Source organism: Rana temporaria, chromosome 4, assembly GCF_905171775.1.
Source record: "Rana temporaria chromosome 4, aRanTem1.1, whole genome shotgun sequence".
Classification (NCBI taxonomy): domain Eukaryota; kingdom Metazoa; phylum Chordata; class Amphibia; order Anura; family Ranidae; genus Rana; species Rana temporaria.
The window spans coordinates 163,163,415-163,189,061 of NC_053492.1; the positions used below are offsets into that span (position 1 = coordinate 163,163,415).

The 25,647-nt window shown below is 44.2% G+C and overlaps 1 protein-coding gene across 3 annotated transcripts in view; it reads right to left on the reverse strand.

Annotated features, from left to right (window-relative positions):
* SI (sucrase-isomaltase) overlaps window positions 1-25,647 on the reverse strand; it is a 318,808-nt gene that overhangs the window by 205,760 nt on the left and 87,401 nt on the right. For all 3 annotated transcript variants that reach the window (XM_040349295.1, XM_040349296.1, XM_040349297.1), the window contains exons 13-20: window positions 24,908-24,992; window positions 20,170-20,287; window positions 11,701-11,872; window positions 7,804-7,920; window positions 4,650-4,804; window positions 2,957-3,041; window positions 2,362-2,418; window positions 1,707-1,831 (exon numbers count right to left, since the gene is read on the reverse strand). In XM_040349295.1, coding sequence (XP_040205229.1) covers window positions 1,707-1,831; window positions 2,362-2,418; window positions 2,957-3,041; window positions 4,650-4,804; window positions 7,804-7,920; window positions 11,701-11,872; window positions 20,170-20,287; window positions 24,908-24,992 — 914 coding nt within the window. The remainder of the gene's footprint in view (window positions 1-1,706; window positions 1,832-2,361; window positions 2,419-2,956; window positions 3,042-4,649; window positions 4,805-7,803; window positions 7,921-11,700; window positions 11,873-20,169; window positions 20,288-24,907; window positions 24,993-25,647) is intronic.

Below are 25,647 nucleotides of genomic sequence, written 5' to 3' on the forward strand. Positions count from 1 at the left end.
GTGTATTTAGATACAGCAAAGAGCTGTTTATAGGTGGGAAGAAACGGGTCATATACAAGTTAAAAGCTCCCTAAAGACATTAGATGGCAATGGGGGATCAGTATTTATTCCCCCTGAGAAGCATTTAATAGAAATAGCTGCAGGATACCTGTCTCTAGGCAACACAAAAACAGTCACAAGTTATAGAATGCAGCACAATATGTTTGGAAAAGTGAAGTAAAGAAAGGAAAAAAAAAAAGAAACCATGATAACATTTGTGACTTTGATGCCCAAGCTAACTAAGCATGGATGCTCAATGGCGCTTGATTTGCTTTGTTCCTCATTAAAATGATAACAATATCCATGTCAGTTAATCCAAGGCTTCGGTTGAATTTCTAGGTTTCCTTTGAAAAAAAAAAAGCAGCTGGAATGTAAGGCTTTTTTCCGATGGGGCGTACCTAACCATCCACCTTTGGAGGACCTTGAAGTGACTGCATAGACACTACCACTGCTTCCAATGTGACATCTGTGTGGGTGAGTTTGATGCACCCACACACGCTTGGATAACCATTGGGAAAAGCAGCTGTGTCCGTGCAGCTGCTGTGTCCCAATTGACAGCAATTGGAATGCCTGGACAAAACACCTGTGCATTACCAAGGTAAACATGGCCTTCAATGGGCGTACAGTTATATACTCCCCATGTGAATGAGGCCTAAGGGGGCACTGGTTTCAAAAGCGTTAGTTTCGAAGGCCCCTTTCACACTGGGGCGGGAGGTGCATGGCGGTATAGTGCGGCTATTTTTAGCGGCGCTATACCGTCGTAATTGCCACAGAATTGTGCTGCTATTCTGCTGCTAGCGGTGCAATTTTAACCCCCGCTAGCGGCCAAAAAAGGGTTAATACCACCGGCAATGCCCATTGCCGGTGGTATAGCCGCGGTGTCCCATTGTTTTCAATGGGAAGGAGAGGTGGAGGAGCGGTAAACACACCGCTCCTCTCGCCGTTCCAAAGATGCTGCTGGCAGGACTTTTGGAGCGGTCCCACCAGTGCATCGCCTTGGTGTGAAAGCCCTCAGGCTTTCACACTGAGACTGCAGGGCAGGAGTTTTCTTCAGGTGGTATTTAGGCGCTATTCTTAGCGCAAAACCGCCTGAAAAACTCCTTAGTGTGAAAGGGGTCTAACTGTTCTATAAATCAGCTCCAATATATTGAAGCTATGCTGCAATTTTTGTTAATATTAGCATGCACAAAACATAACGACTACAATGTTGCTTATTTTAACACAGTCTACTCTGAAAAAAAATTAAGAAAAATAGTATTGCTAACTTAATGACTACAGATGTTACAATCTAAGTTCCACAAAATGTACAGCATTTTCTATTATAAAGAATCCATCCAGCATTTGTTCTCTCATATCTGAAATTTAAGTTACATTATGTACTTTCTTTTCCAAACAGATGAGAGCATTAGGCAATTGAATTTGGCCACAGAATGACAACAATAGTCTGTGATTAAAATGATAGAATGAGTCCAGAGGAAAGTTATATGAGGATACATAACAGACAGACTGGCAGAACAAGCTGGTCTGAGGCCTTTCTCCTGCAGGTGCACAATTAGCACAGATGATGATTGCATCTGACAGTCACTGAATTAGGTAATAGGAGTGTTATTGCTTGAGTGTGGTGCCAATAATAGCCACCACGTGCCAATCAAGCTTGTTTTTCATACCTGTATTCTGTAGTGCGAGCTGGTTGTTGAGTGGGGAATATGTAGCCTCCTCGAAGGTGAAGCCCAATTTTGTCTGCTGGGAGATACATAGACACGCGCTGCTTTCTATATGAGGATTTTGCGCCCTGTGAAAATAAATAATGTTTTTATAGAATAGTAGAGTAGGATTAAATCATCATCAAAACTGGTTCAGTGCATGAGGAACCTAAGTTTAATGTGTGGATACTAGTAAGTCCCTAGTAGACTAGTAAGTAAGGGAAATACACAGAATGTTACTCCCAGGATTCATTTTAGTCACTTAAGGTAGTTTTATTTTACTTTTCAGTTACAAAAAAAACGCCATATAATTTACTTATTACACAGCCTTACTGCATAACCAATTGAATATCAATGAAAACAATTTAAAAAGAAAGCAAATACGGCTTCCACATCAAAGGATTTATATTTTTGTTTTTAAATTTAGATAGGGTCATTTTATGATTACTGAAAAATTGAACAAAACGTCAACACTGTATATGCACAAATACAACACTGTACATGTGTGTGCTATTAGGACAGCTATTACCAGTGCTATTTAAAATATGATATTCTATGCAGGAGACTATGGATTACCAATGTAATGTAATGCAAATGAGTAAAAAAAATGTTTGTTTACCGTCTCATAGTCATACCACACAGCATCAGGGATGTAAGCATCGGCCTGCTCTGAGCCCTAAATTAGCAAAACAATAAAAATGCAGATTAGGAGATATATGGTTTAGCTTTGTAAAATATACTATTTTCAAAACTGATTTGGTTTTGTGTATTATATTGTACCAAATTGCATGTGTATTTAGAGTCATCATGAGTCAGCAAGGGACATCAGTAAATTACTACAATGCCAATAAGCAATGTGAGTATAAATATTTAAACCTGCCTTAGTGATAATATATTCTTGCATATCTGAACAGGTCAATACACAGAGGCTTTACAGGTGTAGCACAAAAATTGTGTTTGTGTTTAGTTGTACTTTGCACAGGTTTACAGTTTCTATATAATGCAGTGCTTCTGATTATGTTTGTGTTCAGTTGTACTTTGTACACGTTTACAGTTTCTATATAGTGCAGTGCTTCTAATTGTCTTTGTGTTCATATATGACTTTGCTCATGTATGAGTTGATTTAAAAGAGGAGCTCTCAGATATCAATGAAATAGAAAATGTAATGATGTTCAATGGCTATTTAACATTTTAGCAAGCATATTCTTACATACCGCATAAAGAATAGGTGTAATTAGAAGACCGGGCCCCCAAAGAAATTGTTGATCTATTGCCCATGTTTCTTTATCAGAATAAAATCTGAAAAAGGATAAAGGTTAAGGTGAGTTTAGTAGCTCTGTAAGGTTCTTTCTATGTACAGCTGTACCAATAACATGACTATAACTTGCCCTGTGTAAGTACTTGGGGCACATTAGCAGTGGTCCCTCAGTACAGACCCCCCTTCAGTACAGACCCTCTTGCAAGTATAGTCCCCCCCTCAGTATAGACCATCCCTCCACAAAGTATAGTCCCCCCTCAGTATAGACCCCCCACTTAGTACAGACCCCCTGCCTCAGTATAGACCCCCCCACTAAGTATAAACTCCTTCCATCAGTACAGACCCCCCTCAGTACAAACCCCCCTCCTCCATCAGTACAGACCCCCCTTTAGGAAAAAACATCCCCCTCTATTAGTACAGACCCCTCCCCCAGGACAAAGCACCCCATTCATTAGTACAGACCTCTCCCCCAAGACAAAGCGCCCCCCTCCATTAGTACAGACCCTCCCCCCAGGAAAAAGCACCCCCTCCATTAGTATAGACCCCTCTCCCCAGGACATATCACCCCCCTTCATCAGTACAGCCCCTAGGACAAACTACACCCCTTTATCTGTAAAGCCCTCCCCCCCAGGACAAACCACCCCCTTTGTCAGTACAGCTTCCCTGGACAAACAACCCCCCTTATCTGTAAACCCCCCCTAGGACAAAACACCCACTTTATCAGTACAGCCCTCCAGGACAAACCACCCACTTTATCAGTACAGCCTCCCCAGGACAAACTACCCCCCTTTATCAGTACAGACCCCCAGGACAAACTACCCCTCTTTATTAGTAAACCCCCCAGGACAAACCATCTCCCCCATCAGTACAGCCCCCCCAGCACAAGCCGACACCCCCTCCCTCCGCCCACTTCCACACCAGCTCGGGCAACTCAGGTACATGGAACACCCGGGTGGCAGCTGAAGGTAACAGTGTACAGCCACGCTTCCCGAGTGGAGAATGGATCGTGACAGGCTCAGGCAGCAGCGCCATAGTGAGAGACAGAGAGGAGGAGGAAAACACCTCCGGCGCTTGAGATGGGTTTTAAGCTCGCCCTCGGGATAATGTGTCACCCCCCTAGTAATGCCACTGCACTTTAGTCAATCCAGGGCTTTTATTTTCTCCCTGATGCTTAAGTATACAAGGGCCATTCTCTCTCTCTCTCTCTCTCTCTCTCTCTACCCAGAAGCTCTCTAAACGCTCACATTTCTGGCTAAATTGCTTAAAGTGGTAGCAAACCCTCAGCTTTTATGTTTACCTACAGGTAAGCTTGACATAATGTTTGAGGGCTTTGCACATTATTTCTTGTAGGTCAGTAATACAGAAATTCATAAACCCTGAAAGCAAGGTCATCCTTCCAGTGTAAATAAACTGTACTTTCTGTAACTTGCGTTCTTGCTTTCCCAGGGTACTAAAGAAATATTGACACTTTAATTATATAATTGTGAGTTTGGGTGGGAGAGAACATTTTCATATTTAGGATTCAGCAGATAAAAAAATGTATTTGTATATATTTACAGAATGGTCATTCAAAGGTATATTGCGTTTTTGGCAAAATCGAAAGTTCTTGGAAGTTGAAACAATGCTCAAGAAGTTTTTGAAAGACTTACTCATGGAGCAGAGGCCTCACCACCGTCTCCCCTCTAGTGTGAGCTTTGTAGAACAGCGTGTAAAGGTATGGTAACAGGGTGTAGCGGATGTTTAAGTAATGTCTTGATGAGTTCACAAGAAGAGAATCAGCACCATAAGAAGCAGGGTCTTGTGGCTGAAATACCAAAACTAGCTTAATTTAAAAATCCAAAATCCTAATACATTAAAGCAAATTGACATAAACGGAATACAGTGCTCAGTAGTGTAATGAGGAGAAACATACAGTTTAAAACAAAAATGACTCTATTGCTTGCCAAAGATTATGGTTAAGAACAGGTACACAATCTTAGTGGTTAAAACAAAGTAAAATTAATGAACAGTTACAAATAAATGGCGACAGCTGTCTAGTGATACAAAATAATAGAGGTAAATACTGTACATCCATGTTCTTAAAGCGGTATTAAACCAAAAACGTAATATATTGCAGCTTGCCAATCATTAGATATAATGGCTGTATTCTTTTCCCCTGTTTTCACCTTATCTGTCCAATAACACACCTCCTGCATTATACAGACACCAATCTGGACGAAAGAGCACAGGGGCACCTTTGGACAGCAGTATTGTCAGTCTGGGGGAAAAGGGGTGTTAGAAGTACTGTACTAGCCGATTTAAATACACATTGAAGCTGAACAGCTAAAACTTTATAATCAGTTACAGCCAACAATGTTGGCTGTATCATTCTAAGCACCCCTGCCAGTGTTAAATGGTCCATCTCTTCCCTGTAACTACAAGTGAGCATTTCTGTTGACTGGTTAATCAGATGAAAACAGAAGAAAGAAACCCTAAGGCCTCGTACACACAATAGGATAGCCAGAGTACAACAGTCTGAAGGACCGTTTTCATCGATCCAAACCGATCGTGTGTAGGCCCCATAGGTTATTTAACCTTAGGTTAAAAAAATGGCAACTTGCTTTAAAATTTAACCGATGGATGCTAACAGATAGGTCAAAACCGATCGCTAGTATGCAAAAGCATTGGTTAAAAACCCGCGCATGCTCAAAATCAAGTCGACACATGCTTGGAAGCATTGAACTTCGTTTTTTTACTGTGTTTTACTTCACCGCATTCTGACATGATCGGTTTTTTAACTGATGGTGTGTACGCACAACGGACCATCAGTCAGCTTCATAGGTTAACCTAGGACAATGGTCCTTCAGACCGTTGTGCTCTGGTTAACCTATCGTGTGTACAAGGTCTAAGAAAGAAACTAATACAGCACTTATATGGCAATCACATCTAAGAATTGATAAGCTAAAAGATGTTTGCTTTTAGGTTTAATATTACTTTAAGGGAGAACAATAATTATTTTTACAAAGGAAAGCAGGAGGTAAGTATAATATATCCTATATGTTTCAGTGCTATGAAAATGTGTTGTCAAATTATTTCCAGTTCTGGACCTGTAAAGCACCCTGCAGCTAATGCCACACACTGCACTACAAGTCAAGCAGAGCATCCACAGCAGGATCCAGTGCTGAAGCACCATTAGGCCCCGTACTCACGACCAAACATGTCTGCTGAAACTGGTCCGCGGACCAGTTTCAGCAGACATGTTTGGCCGTGTGTAGGCCCGAGCGGACCATTTTCGGGCGGATCGGACAGGTTTCCAGCGGACAACTGTTTCCTGGACTTGCTTTAAAACAGTCCGCTGGAAACCTGTCCCCCTGACATGTACGGTCGTCTGTACAGACCTACCATACATGTCCGGCCGCCCGCCATCCCTCGCATGCGTCGAATGACTTTGACGCATGCGTGGAAGCATTTAAAAGGCAGGCCCGCCCACGTCGCCGCGTCATTGTCGTGGCGACCCCGCGTCATCGACGCGGCGACACCGCGGACACGCCCCGCGTATTGTTTACGCGCGGAATTCTGTTCGATGGTGTGTACAGCCATCGAACAGAAGTCCCCGGGCAGACATGTCCGATGAAAACGGTCCGCAGGCCGGTTTCATTGGACATGTCTGCTCGTGAGTACAAGGCCTTACAGGGCAGAACCACATTTTTTATCAGGCAGGGTCTGGGTACAGTCTCCCAGCACCCTGCCGAGTCAACTTATCCAAAAGCTGCATAAAAAGCAGCAAAGTCTATGGTGCAGCTGAGTGATGAAGAGACACTCTTCAAAAAAAAGATAAATGGAAAATAAAAAACTTCCATAGAACAAAGTAGGCTTTCCTCAGCAAAAAGAAGTCTGTTTAAGGACGCTAACAAAAAACTAGGCTAGCTGGGAGTGGGATGGGTTATATAGGTTATGGGTTATATAGGTAGATGTCCCTGAAGCCTCTCTTTTTCTTTGTGTGTCACCTAAAGGAAGCTGCATATAACCCAGTCATAATGATTTAAGGAAGTCCACGTCCTGTACTATATGATAAAGAAATTGCTTTGTAGGCAGTATATACAGCCTACAAAGTTATAATTATAACCTATAGTTATAAGATATAATACCATATAATACTAATGTTTCTTTGTTTTGGACAGAGTGGTGAAACACAGATCTGTTTTTATTGCTGTTTATTTGCCCATTGAATAGAATTTCCACAACTTTCTGTCACCAGGATTAGTATGCGATGACAAATCCACCTAATGGCAAGACACACAACAATAAAACCCCAAAATAAATTCTAATGATCGGTTCGTCTGATGAAAACGGTCTGATGGACAGTTTTCATCAGACAAACTGATCGTGTGTGGGCCCCATCGTTTTTTTTTCCATCCGTGAAAAAACGTAGAACCTGTTTTAAAATTATCTGATGGTTAAAAAAACGATAGAAAAAAACAATCGTCTGTGGGGAAATCCATCGGTTAAAAATCAACGCACGCTCAGAATCAAGTCGACGCATGCTCGGAAGCATTGAACTTCATTTTTCTCAGCACATTGTTGTGTTTTACGTCACCGCGTTCTGACACAATCGTTTTTTTAACTGATGGTGTGTAGGCAAGACTGATGAAAGTCAGCTTCATCGGATATCTGATGAAAAAATCCATCAGACCGTTTTCATCAAATGAACCGATCGTGTGTACAGGACATAACCCACTGCCATTTTGTTAAAAAAAAAAAAAAAGATTGACTGAAAGAATATAAAGTATCCAACTTGGTATTTGTTTTAAAAGTCAGAATTACCTTGTAGTTTTCAGCATTGTGGTTCCTAGAGAATGGATAAAAAGCGCCAACTTGCATCCATCGTCTGCATAGCTCTTCAGAGCTATCATCAAAAAAGCCACAAATGTCAGCTCCAATCTAAAAAAGTAATGACAAAACACTTATATTATATTGTAATTATCACCTGTAACTACTTAATATTTTCCCACCTACTCACAGCACATTAGCTTGCAATATTAAATACCTAATATTCTGCTAATATTTTGTGAATATTCTTAGATATGATCACAATCTATGAATTGATTTTAGATATTTTACTACTGGAAGATACGCATATGTACCCACAATTATCTAAATTTCCAAATAAATATTTGATGTGAAGTTAAAGACCTATTAGCAGCCTAATAACTTTGCATAGATTAATTCCTGACAATGTGCACCAATATGTTACAATAGGCTGTATATAAAATCCAAACACAGTATCACTAAAAGCAATCATTGAGCTGTTTTGTCTGGTCCAAGGCCTGAGTACAGCATTTTCACGTGTTTACATAGGAGCAAGGTATAACTGTTAAAGATGGTCTCTATCCCATGCATTTTAGGACTATATGTTATCTTGGGATTCATTCTAGACTGTACAAATGTGCAAAAAAAAAAAATCTTCCCACAGTCACACTACTTTCTTGCAAAGCCTTGACAAGCATTACATTTCAGGAGCAGCAAATCCATATGACTTTACTTTAGAAAGCTAGCTCTAGCCATGAAATGATGGAATGAATGACACAACAGACTGACAATAGGGAACAGGAGCATGGAAACCTTCCAGGGAATTCTACATTCAAATGATTCCAAGACCACCCTGGAATAATTCTAAACCCATGTTTTAAAGATATAGCAGGGTGGTGTAGTTTAACCCCTTGATGGCTGAGGGTAAAACAAATCTTAATGCCTGAATGCAGTTTTGCAACTTTGTGGTATGTTAGTAAAACATATTGGCCCGGATTCACAAAGCACTTGCGCCGACGTATGTCAAGATACTCCGATGTAAGTACAAATGTGCGCCGTCGTATCTATGCGCCGACCCACATACTAAGATATGCCTAAAAATAGGCTTCCTACGACCAACGTAACTTGCCTACGCCGTTGTATCGTGGGCGCATATTTACGCTGGGCGCATTTGCCGCTCCCATTGATTTTCTATGCACATATGCAAATGAGGGAGATACGCCGATTCACGAACGTACTTGTGCCCGGCGCATAATATACACAGTTTGCGTAAGTCGTACGTCCGGCGTAAAGTTATTCCCCATATATGAGGCGCAACCCATGCAAAGGTATGGACCAGGGAACACAAGCTGTCGTATTTTACGTCATTTACGTTGGACGGGAATATGGCTGGGCGTAGGTTACGTTCATGCCGTAGGCAGTGATCCGTCGTATCTTAGGCAGTTGTACCGACGTGATTCTGAGCATGCGCAGAAGAATGCGTCCACGTCCCAGGGCATGCACAGTTGGCGATTCGTATCTGTCTGTCGCTCGGCCCATCATTTGCATGGGGTCACGCCTCATTAGCATGGCTCACGCCCACTTCCACTTGTTGATTATGATGAACGAAGCAGGGGCTCATTTACACTGAAAAATGCGAGAGGGAAACCCATGTGCATTTCCTGCACTACATTAAAATGCACTGGGTGTCGGGTGTGCAATCTGCTGCGAGTGTCAACATAATTGTAACAACACCCCTAAACGCAGATTGTGAACATTGTGCATTCGCCTGCACCAGATTGCATAATGCGATTTAAAGCAGTGTGTTTTTTTGGAAAGTCGTGCTTACACTACTTTTTACATGATTCAGGCTGGGCTGCCCAGATTTCAGTAGTGCCCCCCCCCCCCAAGGATGTTCTGGAGGCTATGTGGGGCTAAGTGCTCCTGGCTATCTTGCAGTAGGATCAACTGTTTGCAGAGCTCTCCTGAGATTCTGTCCCAGTCTATGCCCTCATGAAAACACAACTTGCTGCTGCTTTCACACTTCTGCTACAAAAGGAACTTGCAGTGTGATTGAAAAAACAGCACTGGTGGCTACCTAGTAGAGCCTTGTCAGTTGCTTTGTGGAGGGCACATAGTGAGCTGGAGAAGGGTTTTGGAATGTACAGCGTTGACGATTAGAGAGGTGTGGATGGGGAGTGCTGTACAAAGGAGGGAAAGCTATGGAAAGGAAGGAAGGAGGCATCTGGTAACAGAGAGGTCAGACCTGTGGATGAAAGGAGGGGGTGCTAGGTGTAGATGGGTGAGAGCTGTGTACATGGGGGGATGATATGGCTCAAAGAAGAAGGAGCTATGTACATGGGAATGCTAAGTTAAGAGGAGTGGAAGCTGTGTACTTGGAGGGGGGGGGGTGCTAGGTGCAGAGGGGTGGGGGCTGTGGACATGGGGGGTGCTAGGTGCAGAAGGGTGAGAGTTGTGGATGAAAAGGCAGGTTCTAGGTGCAGAGAGGTAGGAGCTCTGTGGGGGGGGGGGGCTAGGCACAAAGGGGTAAGAGTAGTGTATGGGAGTGCTATATATATATATAGAGAGAGAGATAGAGATGTGAGGTGTGGATGGAGGGGTGCTTGGTGCTCAGGGATGAGAGCTGTGGATGTATGGGGTGGGGGGGCTAGGTTCAGAGAGGTGAGAGCTGTGTGTGTGTGGGGGGGTCCTAGGTGCAAAAGGATGAGCAGTGGATTGAGTGTGCTAGGTGCAGAGAGGTGAGAGTAGTGGATTGGGGTGCTAGGTGCATATGGGTGAGAGCTGCATAAATTGGGGTGTGAGGTGTGGATGGGAGGTGCTAAGTGAATATTGGTGTGATCTGTGCATAGGGGGTGAGGGCTGTGGATGGGGGGATGCTAGGTGCAGAGGGGTGAGAGCTGTGGATGGGTTAGGGCTAGGTGCCAAAGTAAGAGCTGTAAATCGGAGGGGTGCTTGATGTAAATGGGTGAGAGCAATGGATGTGGGGGGGGGGGGGCACAGGTACAGAGAGGTGAGAACGGTGGATGATAGGGTGTTAGGTGCAGAGATGTGAGAGCCGTATCTGTCTGACCCTTTTGACAATAAAGATGACATCAAGATAATTTGGAGTTCCAGTGTGCGACCAATTTCTTGTTTTATTAGTCTTCCACGGTGGTGAGCTGAGGTCTGCACCTGTGATCTACCTTGCACCTTATTCTGCCTGGAGCTGTGTTCTTTATAGTTACTCTGTCAGATCATTTGGCTGATTAAATGCGGCCCTGCATAATAACTTACCACGCCTAGAGCGAGCTCCCTGCACACTCCCAGCACAGGAGGCGGTTGGTGCCAAGGGGTTAAACTACTTCACTGGTTGAATGAGTTTTCATAATCCCTACCACATTTGTGCTTTTGCTCTAGTGTGGTAGAAGAGCTCATTAAAAACATCCCAGTGTTTGTGTTTTGTTCACCATACATTGTTTGGATCCCCTTCCTGCAACAACCTGATGAGGAGCTGGTACTAGCACAGAGAGGGACAGGAATGCTTAGGCATGCGGTACCATTTTATGGGGAGAAGGACAGAATTTATTTGTTAAAAAAAGGAGATGCACAAAAAAATGTTAGAACAATTTGTTGACATTTTCTGGCCACAAAATTTCAGTCCATGACAAACTTGAGCCCAGATAATCAATTAATTTCTTTCTGGTTTTGGCTGGCTTTGTTACTTATTTTATGAGGTCTCCTGTCTAGTTACAAGGCTAAAATCTTTCTCTCTAACCGTTGCTTATTTTTCTGCTGTTCTCAGTGTTGTCTGTCACAGAAACATCCAATTGGCAATAAAATGGATCATGTTGTTCTACACAAATAAACACAATTTAGTGCTAATTCCCATGGATGACCATTTGTTTTACAGGCTTATTCATGTAATGTGCTTACATAAGGTATTCCAAAAAGATTGAACTCAAGCATTCCTGGTATAGCCCATTTAATATCATTCCAGTTGGCAGCATTATCTCCAAGCCAGTGTCCTGAGTGTTTGCCTGATCCAGCAAAAGTAGATCGAGAGAAAATGATGCTTCTTTTTCCAGGGAAAACATCTTTGATGGCTCTGAAATTGAAAACCCATTAGAACAATGTAGTTTCCTGCAACTGTTTGCCTAATTACATTTATGTTATAATGATGCCTTAGTTTCAATAAACCTTTGTGAAACATACAAGTGCAGCAAAAATTCTAGTGATTTATAATGCATGTACGGAAATTACATTCAGGACTCCACGTAGCTTACAAATTTATGAATACAGTACAATCTATATTTTATTATTGCAAGCATATTTAATCCAGTAAAATGTTTCTTAAAAATGAATTTTACAATGAATGTTTTAACTCAAACAGCTTTAATTTTGGGGAACTTTGGGCCAAATTCTCAAAAAGTCTGCGTAACTTAAATTTCTGCAGTTAAGTTACACTGACTTAAAATTTCTACCTAAGTGCCTGATCGTCAAAGCACTTAGGTAGAAATTACACGCTGTGTAACTTAAGTGCCGCCGTCGTAAGGCGGTCCTCCTCTCCTGGGGGCGTGTAAAATTTAAATGAGGCGCGCTCCCGCGCCGGCCGTACTGCGCATGCGTGTGACGTAATTTTCCCGACGTGCAGCGCGCGAACGTAATTAACGCCGGTCGGCTTTGAGAATTTCGACGGGACACTAAAGTTGCGACGGGTGAAAAAAAAAGACGCGCCGGGAAAACAAATAATTATAAAAAAAAATGTCAGCGTCGCTCAGCATGCATTCCTGAGAGGGAGAACTCCATGCCAATTTTCAAAGAAAAAAACGGCATGGGTTCCCCCCCCAGGAGCATACCAGGCCCTTAGGTCTGGTAGGGGTTGTAAGGAGACCCCCCTACGCCGAAAAATTGACGTAGGGGGTCCCCTACAATCCATACCAGACCCGTATCCAAAGCACGCTACCCGGCCGGCCAGGAATGGGAGTGGGGACGAGCGAGCGTCCCCCCCCTCCTGAGCCGTGCCAGGCCGCATGCCCTCAACATGGGGGGGTTGGGTGCTCTGGGGCAGGGGGGCGCACTGCGGGCCCCCCCACCCCAGAGCACCCTGTCCCCATGTTGATGAGGACAGGACCTCTTCCCGACAACCCTTGCCATTGGTTGTCGGGGTCTGCGGGCGGGGGCTTATCGGAATCTGGGAGTCCCCTTTAATAAGGGGGCCCCCAGATACCGGCCCCCCACCCTAAGTGAATGGATATGGGGTACATCGTACCCCTATCCATTCACCTGTAGGCAAAAAGTAAAAGTTAATAAACACACAACACAAGGCTTTTTAAAATAATTTATTATTCTGCTCCGGATGCCCCCCCTGTCTTCGTTATTAGCTCAATTACCAGGGGGGGCTTCTTCTTCCACTCTCCGGGGGTCTTCTTCCACTCTCCGGGGGTCTTCTCCGCTCTCCGGGGGGGGGGTTTCTTCTTCCGCTCTCCGGGGGGGGCTTCTCCAGACTCCGGGGGGCTTCTTCCATCTTCTCCCCTCTTCCGCTGTTGACTCGGCGAACCCCGGTTCTTCTGCAGCTCTCCGGTGCCTTCTTCTTCAGCGCTGGCTGCCTGCTATGTTTGTGTGTTAGCTCGATTTCAAACAGGCAGCCGGCGCGGTCTTCTGTGACGTCAGGGTCTTGTCTTCTGTTCTTCCGATGTTGACTCGTCGCCTGTTGTCGCTGTAATGATGGAAGCGCTCCTTGCATCCCATTTATATAGGCATCACCGTCCCTTCATGCTCCGGTAGGTACCCACGTGGTGGGTGCACGTGGGTAGGCACCCACCACGTGGGTACCTACCGGAGCATGATGGGACGGTGATGCCTATATAAATGGGATGCAAGGCGCGCTTCCATCATTACAGCGACAACAGGCGACGAGTCAACATCGGAAGAACAGAAGACAAGACCCTGACGTCACAGAAGACCGCGCCGGCTGCCTGTTTGAAATCGAGCTAACACACAAACATAGCAGGCAGCCAGCGCTGAAGAAGAAGGCACCGGAGAGCTGCAGAAGAACCGGGGTTCGCCGAGTCAACAGCGGAAGAGGGGAGAAGATGGAAGAAGCCCCCCGGAGTCCGGAGAAGCCCCCCCCGGAGAGCGGAAGAAGAAACCCCCCCCCCGGAGAGCGGAGAAGACCCCCGGAGAGTGGAAGAAGAAGCCCCCCCTGGTAATTGAGCTAATAACGAAGACAGGGGGGGGCATCCGGAGCAGAATAATAAATTATTTTAAAAAGCCTTGTGTTGTGTGTTTACTAAATTTTACTTTTTGCCTCCAGGTGAATGGATAGGGGTACGATGTACCCCATATCCATTCACTTAGGGTGGGGGCCGGTATCTGGGGGCCCCCTTATTTGAGGGGACTCCCAGATTCCGATAAGCCCCCGCCCGCAGACCCCGACAACCAATGGCAAGGGTTGTCGGGAAGAGGTCCTGTCCTCATCGACATGGGGACAGGGTGCTCTGGGGTGGGGGGGCCCGCAGTGCGCCCCCCTGCCCCAGAGCACCCAACCCCCCCATGTTGAGGGCATGCGGCCTGGCACGGCTCAGGAGGGGGGGGGACGCTCGCTCGTCCCCACTCCCATTCCTGACCGGCCGGGTAGCGTGCTTTGGATACGGGTCTGGTATGGATTGTAGGGGGACCCCCTACGTCAATTTTTCGGCGTGGGGGGGTCTCCTTACAACCCATACCAGACCTAAGGGCCTGGTATGCTCCTGGGGGGGAACCCATGCCGGTTTTGAATTTAAAAATTGCCGTGGAGTTCTCCCTCAGGAATGCATACCAAATGCCGTCGCTGGAATGGGCCTTTACAAGGTTTGGCTAACTTTCCACATTATAAAACCAGCCCTAGTTTTGCGCCGGCAAATTCGGAACTTAGGCAGAAATCAAAGTGCTGAAATGCTTTGAGAATCTGCTTAAGTCCTCATTTGCATACGCAAAGCTGCATTTCAATGAGAAATGCCCCCAGTGGCGGATGCAGTACTGCATCCTAAAATCTGACCGTGTAAGTGTCTTACACATGTCAGATTTTCTGCCTAACTTTGGAAAAAGCCTTTTGAGAATCGTTTCCAAAGTTAGGCACAGGGATACGCAGGCTGAACAGCAGTTAAGTCTGCGTATCTCTTTTGAGAATTTGGCCCTTTGTACTGTGTTACCTGCTAGAAAGTGTAAAAATTAAAGGAGAAATACAGCCAAAGCTTGTTTGGCTATACTTGTCCTATAGATCACAGGAGTGCAGTTCATTCTGCACTCCTGTGACCCGTTTTCAGCTGAAGCCCGCTGTCGGCTGACATCACAGAGCTGGTCCAGACTTGGGCAAGATCACGACAATGAAGTCGAGATTCGCCCACATGCCTGAACCGACATTTGTCTCAGCCTATCAGTGAGCCACTGAGAGCCTGGGCCAGTCGATCCCGCCCCCTCCACAGCTCAGTGCTCCACTGAGCAAAGGCGACAGAGCAGAGAGCGGTAAATGACAGTCACCAGCTCTCTGCTCAGGGAGCTCTGAGAAGCGAGCAATCGTTCGTGTTTGATCGCTCAGCTCTCAGTGTTAGAGGCGGCAGGGGACAGATGCGGCTTCAGATCTATGCTGCATCCACCTAGTTATGTATGATTGGGGGGGGGGGGGAAATGCCATTCTTCTCTTTTAATTTCCATGACAGGATGACAAATGTATTGCAAAATAATAAAGATGAAATAATTATGTGTTAAAAATAGATTTTATAGGGGTCTTGGAGACCTGTTAGCTGGACTAGAAGTTGGACTATTTTTTATTGTACGTGTGGGATTGATAAACATGTTTGGAAAGGTTCTCATTTATCCAGGTTGCGGTATATCTAGTAGTAGTTAAATCACATTCACCTGGACTTGTTCTGTAATGTTGAAGAGGTATTTTAGCTTGTCCAAGCCACTTCTTTTGTACTAATAAGCATCAGGAAAATACTCCAACATTTAGATTCAACAGGTAGCACCAACACCTTTATCCATTTACAGTAGTAAAAGGACTGGATGGTAAGTGTGAAAATGATGAAACCACTATGTGCTAGTTACATAATCCTACTCTTGATGTAAGGAAGGCTTCATAATTGTTAATCCTTTGATTTACATGGCCAAACTTGTGAATTGTGAAAACACTGGGGTACAGATGTTAACATGGCATTATACAGTATGTGAAGACAGATCACTTTGAAGGTCCCACCCCGTTCAATAACGGTTGTTCCAATGTAATGTAGATGGTCTCTTGCAAACCAGATGCCCTCTCTGTCAAAATTATGCACCTCTATTCTCAAAAGAATGTACCTTTTACTTAAGGTGTGGGCAAAGCACTGAGTCTTGACCTGTAGAATTTGTCCTCCTATATTGGACTATTCATTTTTGTTAGAGGTTTCCTCGTCTCCCCAGTGGACAGGTTTTTGCATTTATCATTGCTTTGCATATCCCACGTTACTATGCTTGTGATTGGTTGTTGGGTCTTTTGGATGTATAAGCTTCTGTCTCAGGGTATTGTTGGGCTTAAAAAACGCAGGGCCAGATTCATGTAGCGCAGCGGATCTATAGATCCGCTCGTTCTACGTGAATTAAGATCCGCTCCCGCAAGTTTAGGAGGCAAGTGGCTAATTCACAAACAACTTACCTTCAAACTTGCGACGGCGGATCCTAAATCCCCCGGCGGAATTCAAATTCCGCGGCTAGGGGAGTGTACTATTTAAATCAGGCGCGTTCCCGCGCCGATTTAAATGCGCAGGCGCCGTCTGCGAAATTTCCCGGCGTGCATTGCTCCCACTGACGTCGCTAGGACGTCAGTGGTTGCGACGCTTACGTAAACGACGTCCGTCCGTATTCGAGAACGACTTACGCAAACGACGTTAAAAAATTTAAATTCGACGCGGGAACGTCGGCTATACTTAACATTGGCTGCGCCTGATAAAAGAAGGGGTAAGTATACAACGGAAAACCGCTACGGAAACGACGTAAGAACACTGCGACGGGTCCGCGTACGTTCGTGAATTTGCGTATCTAGCTGATTTACATATTATTTATCGTAAATCAGCGGGAACGCCCCCGGCGCCATTTTTAAATTGAAAAAAAGATCCGACAGTGTAACACATTGTAACACTGTCGGATCTAGCCCTCTATGAATCAGGCGCATAGATAGGACTAATTTACGTCAGAGATACGATGGTGTATCTGTAGATACACCGTCGTATCTCTTTGTGAATCTGGCCCCTAGAGATTAATGTTTTTTTAAAGATCCTTCTTTAAAATATGGGATGACTATATTACTATGTGTGTTATGCCCCTCTGTTTGACGGTCCTGTGTTTTTGCTTTATCTGGTGAATATTTTAACAAATGGCCAGTCTGGGTTGCCACAAACTTTCAAATCATTCCTAAGATGCCTGTGTTCTTTGTTTTTAAGCTATGTGGGGTTGATTTACTAAAACGGGAGACTGCAAAATCTAGTGCAAACCTGCATAGAAACCAATCAGCTTCCATTTATTTATTTTTTGTGAACACTGCCTTTCCAAGGATCAAGGTGTTGGTGCTACCTGTTTAGATAAAAATAGAGTATTTATCTGACACTCATTAGAGCCGAAAAAGAGGCTTGGACAAACTACAAAACCTCTTCAATATTACAGAAAAAAGTTCTGGTGAATGTGACTAACTACTACTAGATATGTTTGATGAACATGTTATTCCTGGAGCTATAGTACATTACAGAAGAAATTTAAAAAGCTGAAGAGTGAATCTAAACCCAACACCAAACGTGTACTAAATTGGGGGTCACCAATCCTTAACGTTTCTGGCTGCATTCATTTTATTTTTTTAGGCTTGTTCCTTTATTTTGACCAGGTGATCTGACCAGTAAAACTAATCTAGTCTTAAGCCTCATGCACACGATCGGACTTCCATCGGACTTTTCAGTGGATTTTGGTCTGAAGGGTGTTCGCCGTGAACTTTTTCTGCATACAGACGGCAGAACACTTTTAGCCAACTTTCAGCAAATCACGTGGTTTTTCAGCTCTCTACCACCACCCTTTGGGCAACTTCTGCTAATGTTGGCTGATGTTTAGCATTGGTTCTGAGCATGTGTGTTTGTACTTTGGCCTTTAGTCCGATGGACTTGTGTACACATGATCGGATTATGCTCCATCGGACATTTGTTCTCGAAAAATTTGAGACCGTTCACAGCGAACATTTGTACGATGAAAAAGCAAAAACAATTGTCCGATGGAGCATACACATGGTCAGATGGTCCAATCAAACACGTCCATCAGATATTTGTTGTCAAAAAGTCTGATTGTGTGTATGGGCCTTTAGGCTGGCTCCAGGAGGAGCAACAAAACCACCCTTGGACAATAGCATTGTCAACCTATAGAGGGGAAGTATTAGATGCACTAGCAAGTTTAGATGGACTCGACTACAAAATGAAAGACAAACCACAACTAATGCCCCATACACACGATCAGGCTTTTGCCCGGCCAAATCACATCGGAATTCCGGCGGAATTCCATCCGGCAAAATATAGAACATGTTCTATATCTAAAGTCCGATGGAATTCATCGGAATTTCCTATGAAAAAACTCAGATGGGGCTACACATGATCGGAAAATCCAATGGAAAAAGTCCATCAGACTTTTTCCATCAGAAATTCTGATCGTGTGTACGGGGCATAACACTTTTTAGGCAGCTACAGCCATGTTTTTTTTTTTTTTTTGGTTTGGGATAAAGGTTATATATATATGACAAATAGCCAACCATTGTAAGCACTCTTGTCAGTATTAAATGATTTGTCCCAACCGCCTAACTGCAACTTTTGCTGGACAACTTGGTCTAAAGGAAGTTACAAATAACAGACTAATGCCACATACACACGATCGGACATTCCGACGACAAAACCATTGATTTTTTTCCCGACGGATGTTAGCTCAAACTTGTGTTGCATACACACGGTCAAACAAATGTTGTCGGAAATTACAAACATCAAGAACACGGTGACGTACAAGACGTACGACGAGCCGAGAAAAATTAAGTTCTGCTTGATTCAGAGCATGCGTACAATTTTGTGCATTGGAATTGGCTACACACGATCGGAGTTTCCGACAACAACTCTTGTTGTCGGAAAATTTGAGAACCAGTTCTCAAACATTTGTTGTCGGAAATTCCAACAGCAAATGTCTGATGGAGCAAACACACGGTCGGATTTTCCGAAAACAACCTCACATCGAACATTTGTTGTCGGAAATTCCGACAGTGTGTACGCGGCATTAAATTTCATTCAAATGAGCAGATGGGGTTGGTTGTTACTGCGACTGTAATGCATTGCTTTGTAGCCACACCAAAAATTATAACCTATGTCAAGTTCAATAAGCAGGACCACTGCTGAACCTGACCCTTCAAGTGAATGGGGCTGCAACGCAACCACCCTGCAAACGCACATAATGCATGTGGTTGCAGCTCAGTGCTGCAAGCTTTTCAGGGTTAAAAAGGGCAGTCATTTACATATTGCCACCCAGCCTTCTGTCAACCACCCTTTGAAAAACTATCCATTGCAGATCGCTTTTCTGAGGTGTTGCAAGGCCTGCCACAAGTATGAAAAAAGCCCACGCTGGCCAGATCACCAATCAAAAATAAAGAAAAGAAAATCTGGAAAAAAGGAAACTAATGCAGCCCTATATTTAAGGATTGGTAAGCTGAAATATATACAATTTTTGCGCTTGGTTTAGATATGCTTGAATACATACTTGCAGTGCAGATGCACCTCGTGTATCCTCAGCCCTCTTTTAGTGCACTAGGACCCCCCCCCCCCCCCCCCCCGACAATTTATTTCCAATCTGCAAGCTTAGACAATTTCTGTTAATGCTGGCCAGGACTATCACCATCCCTTTGACCTATTACAATGATAGGTAGTCAAAGTGGCCAATAGAAGGTGCAAGAGACAGTAAGGGGAGGACCAGCCTTAGATCGTTGACATGATTTCAAATAAAGTATAACATGTTCTTTCTACTACTATATCCTTTAACACTAGTTCTGATGAGCTGAGGCCCCCAAGGAATTCCATTAATTTTCAGGGATTTCCTCTGCCTTTCTGTTTGGCTATGGGACAGGATGTGAAGGGAAATCTATGCAATGGGACACAGATGGTGAAAAAAAATCTGACAGGGGTTATAACCCTCCCTTACTCTATCCAAAATGAAAAGAAAATTGCCTATAGTTCTACTTTAAGGAAATAAAATGGTGGAAGACTTCAGCTAAACTTTAATGAATGGAGCTCTTCTTTGAAACAAATATTGGTCAATATATGTGTATGTCATAGTATAAAATAATTTATGTAACCTTGGTAAAACAAATAAGTGAATAAATCTTACTCTTCAGTAGAAAGAATCATTGAATATCCGTATAAATTGTGGACGTCATAATGTTTGCCCCAGGCTTGTATCGAATCCATGCAGACTGTCTTGGAATACATTACTTTGTCCAAAATTGCTTTGTGGGAAATACAAAAATATGCATTGTAAACAATAATTCAGTGCACTTTATGTTTGTCTAATTTCTATGAAGATTGTTTTCTTGGAGAAAGGAGTTACAAATGTGCTATGTCTTTGACACACTGCCATGTAGCTTTCACAAATGCTGTTTAATGAACACTGCAGTTCACAGTGATCAATAAGTCAAGCTACAAACAAACTCCGCCATTAACCTTTACGGCCATTATTAAAATATTTTGGAAACACTTGTGCTGTGACAGAAATAGTGGTTCAGTTTAGATCATGTTTAGCTACCTTAAAAAAAAATCCAATTGAAGAATGAAGCTACATTCAAATATCAGTTGCAATAATCAGGTTAAGTAACAGTGTTTTTATTGTGGTGAGAAGTGAGCAGTTACAATAATAAAAAAAAAAAAAGCAAAATTATTCAAAGAAATTACTAGTTATTTGTGCTGGTAGACAGTAGAATGAGATTCGGGCATTATTTTTATACTTGCTTTGCCTTATTTTCATTTATTGCATTTAAAAAAAAGATTAATATAGCACTCTAGATAATACTTTCCGACTGTCCATGACAATGGTAGGAATAAAAATAAAGAAGAAAGAGTGAATGTAAGAAGGTGCACAACCCTCTGGGACCTAAAGTGGGCATCCACACATTATTACTTTGTTAGTGGATGATCAGGCTGCCAATATCCACTGTCATGAGCAAGTTTCATAGGTACTTGTGTTGAAACTAGTAATTTAAGTCCATAATGAGCAAGATAAAATGTAGGTATACACTGAGGTAGATTTAAGGAGTAGAGGTTGTGAATGTTCATTTAGCTTATTAAGCGGGCACCGTTTAAATTAGGCGCGTTCCCGCGCCGAACGTACTGCACATGCTCCGTCGGGTAAATTACCCGACGTGCATTGCGCTAAATGACGTCGCACGGACGTCATTTGTTTAGACGTTAACGTAAATGGCGTCCAGCGCCATTCACGGACGACTTACGCAAACAACGTGGTTTTTTAAATTTCGACGCGGGAACGACAGCCATACTTAACATGGCTTAGAACAACTAGGGCTCAGCCCTAATTTTACGGGGCGTAACTCGACGGAAACAACGTAAAGTTAGATCGACGGGCAGCGCGGACGTTCGGGGATCGCCGTAACTAGTCATTTGCATATTCTACGCCGACCACAATGGCCTCGCCACCTAGCGGCCGGCCTAGAATTGCATCCTTAAGATCCGACAGTGTAATTCAATTACACCTGTCGGATCTTAGGGCTAGCTATGCGTAACTGATTCTATGAATCAGTCGCATAGTTAGGACGGCCGTAACACAGAGATACGACGGCGTATCAGGAGATACGCCATCCTATCTCTTTTGTGAATCTGGCCTATAGTCTCCACCCCAATAGCTTCGTCCTTCTCTACTGTTAATCTATCCCCCTGCAGCTGAATGATAGGAAACCCTTGGTCATGGGTGTCCGCTTTTTTTTTTGGAGGGGGGGGGGCGCATTTAACCCTTTCTTCAAACGCTAGCAGGGGTTAAAAGCGCCCAGCTAGCGGCCGAATAGTGCAGCTAAAATGATGATAAAGCGCCACTTTTTATCGGCACTTTACCGATAAGGCGGCCAGCTGGCAGTGTGAAATAGCTCTTGAGATAATTCAGCTTCACTCCATGCCCATATAAATTTAGCCTAGCGAATGTACAGACTCCACCTTTAGCACAGATGGACCCCCCCCCCCTTCAGCACAGACCCCTCCATTCAGCACAGATGGACCCCCCTGCAGCACAGACCCCCACATTCTGCACAGACCCCTCCATTCAGCACAGATGGGCCCCCCTTCAGCACAGACCCCCTATCCTGCACAGACCCCTCCATTCAGACCCCCTATCCTGCACAGACCCCTCCATTCAGCACAGATGACCCCCTTCAGCACAGACCCCCCCATTCTGCACAGATTCCTCCATTCAACACAAATGAACCCCCCTTCAGCACAGACTCCCCCATACTGCACAGACCCCTCCATTCAGCACAGATGGACCCCCTTAAGCACAGACCCCCCAATTCTGCACAGACCCCTCCATTCAGCACAGATGGACCCCCCTTCAGCACAGCCCCCCCTTTCCGCACATACCCCTCCATTCAGCACAGATGGACCCCCTTTAATCACAGACCCCCCTTGAGCACAGATGGACCCCCCCTTCAGCACAGCCCCCCCATTCCACACAGCCCCCCCATTCTGCACAGAGCCCCCTTCAGCACAGATAGACCCCACCTTCAGCACATATCCCCCTTCAGGAACGTACTGCACATGCTCCGTCGGGTAAATTACCCGACGTGCATTGCGCTAAATGACGTCGCACGGACGTCATTTGTTTTGACGTTAACGTAAATGGCGTCCAGCGCCATTCACAGACGACTTACGCAAACAACGTGGTATTTTAAATTTCGACACAGGAACGACGGCCATACTTAACATGGCTTAGAACAACTATGGCTCAGCCCTAATTTTACACGGCGTAACTCGACGGAAACAACGTAAAGTTAGATCGACGGGCAGCGCGAACGTTCGGGGATCGCCGTAACTAGTCATTTGCATATTCTACGCCGACCGCAATGGCCTCGCCACCTAGCGGCCGGCCTAGAATTGCATCCTTAAGATCCGACAGTGTAATTCAATTACACCTGTTGGATCTTAGGGCTAGCTATGCGTAACTGATTCTATGAATCAGTCGCATAGTTAGGACGGCCGTAACACAGAGATATGACGGCGTATCAGGAGATACAAAGTCATATCTCTTTTGTGAATCTGGCCTATAGTCTCCACCCCAATAGCTTCGTCCTTCTCTACTGTTATTCTATCCCCCTGCAGCTGAATGATAGGAAACCCTTGGTCATGGGTGTCCGCTGTTTTTTTTGGAGGGGGGGGGGCACTTCGGCAATACACAATCGCATTTAACCCTTTCTTCAAACGCTAGCAGGGGTTAAAAGCGCCCAGCTAGCGGCCGAATAGTGCAGCTAAAATAGTGATAAAGCACCGCTTTTTATCGTCACTTTACCGATAAGGCGGCCAGCTGGCAGTGTGAAATAGCTCTTGAGATAATTCAGCTTCACTCCATGCCCATATAAATTTAGCCTAGAGAATGTACAGACTTCACCTTTAGCACAGATGGACCCCCCCTTCAGCACAGACCCCTCCATTCAGCACAGATGGACCCTCCTGCAGCACAGACCCCCACATTCTGCATAGACCCCTCCATTCAGCACAGATGGGCCCCCCTTCAGCACAGACCCCCTATCCTGCACAGACCCCTCCATTCAGCACAGATAGACCCCCTTCAGCACAGACCCCCTCATTCTGCACAGATTCCTCCATTCAACACAAATGAACCCCCCCTTCAGCACAGACTCCCCCATACTGCACAGACCCCTCCATTCAGCACAGATGGACCCCCTTAAGCACAGACCCCCCAATTCTGCACAGACCCCTTCATTCAGCACAGATGGACCCCCCTTCAGCACAGCCCCCCATTCCGCACAGACCCCTCCATTCAGCACAGATGGACCCCCTTTAAGCACAGACCCCCCTTGAGCACAGATGGACCCCCCTTCAGCACAGCCCCCCCCATTCCGCACAGCCCCCCATTCTGCACAGAGCCCCCTTCAGCACAGATAGACCCCCCTTCAGCACAGACCCACCCTTCAGCACAGATGAAACCCCCTTCAGCACAAACAGACCCCCTTCCCCCCATCTCATTCAGTACCTCAGATCAGTGCGGCACAGGCAGCAGGATCCCTCCCCTGTGTACACATAAACACTGGAGGGGTGTCAGCTTCACTCTGCTCGCTGTACCTGTGTGACAAACGGCTCGGAACTGCTCAGACAGCCCGCGGCCATGAGATTCTTCAACACCTTCTCGATTTTCCAGGAGGGGTCAATTGCCCCCCTTGCCCTATGGAGCAGACGTCCATGCCCTTGGTGGTTACACATGTTAATCACAGATTCATCTCTTCGTACTCTTTAATGTTTTGCTTGATCTCATATCAATAACTATTTTTAACTATAAAGGAAAAAGTTTGGACACTTTGTAATTCATGGAAACGTTGGTGCGTAAAGCAATTTTGCACTATATTCTATTGGTGATTGTTGTTGTAAAATAATATTCTAACACTATTTGCACTATATTAATACATTTATGATATATGGGTGTTTGCACCCTGTATTACAGTGTCGTTTAGTGTTTTAAAGAGTTGATAGAACAAAATATATCCCATCCCATTTAGATTGTAAGCTCTCACATACAGGGCCTGTAAAGCCCTCTACAAACTGGTGGCATTCAATAAATCCTGTAATATATTTATTTTTTTACAATCAAGATTTGATATCAGTTGACCCAAGAAAAAAACAGTTAATAAACTGTAAGATAACATTTTCGATTAGTTATTAATTTCCATTTAGTAGGAATATTACATATTAAATTTGCTAAGGTTGTTCCACAGAACCCACGCACAAAAATATTGAGTTAACAGATTAGTAGATGACAAAAATGTATATCATCTCATTTCCATTTTATTGTAGAGCTCAATAGAACATTATTGTTCATTCTTTTTGTTCTGTCTTACCAGGTGTATATGGAGGATAATTAAGATTATTGACAGCACAGCCTTTGCTTGATCCTTTCACAAAACTGGAAACTTCATTCATGTCCTGTTAAACAATTATCAAACACTTTAAGAATGCAATAATAATTTAATAACATTTTAATAGTGAATAACTTCTAATTCTATATTCTGACATGAAACATACAAATTACTGTAATGGTCAGAATCCATTCAAAATATGCTCTAAATACTTTTTCATTTTGCATTAATGGTGTATACATATCAATATTTAAAGGGACACTGTCATTGTCACTGATGGCAAAGTGGCATTGCCTCCAAGGTATTCCTGTTGACCAATGCTTGCTTGCCAGCAACAAGTTTCAGGAGTCCACCCTGATTAAGTTTTGGTGTTGGATGGCGTGGGAGCTTACTCAGATGGAAGATCTCCCAGCCTCCAGGAGGTGGTGTTCAGGCCTGGGAAGGACTGTAGTGCATAAGAAGATGCTTGCATGGCAAAGCATAACCACAAGTGCCCTGAACAGAACTTAAATAAAGCCTATGCAGAGAGAAAATGTATGTTGCTGCTGCTAAACTCTCCTAAAAAAAAAAAAATACTAGTTGACGGGTAGCCATGTTTATCCAATTCATACTAGCTGATATAACCACTAGGAACAAGCATATCAGAAGTGTACTGACTTCATTCCAGTTTTGCAAGCTTCATACTTTCTACAGTACTCTGCTTTACACAGTACTGAGGTTCT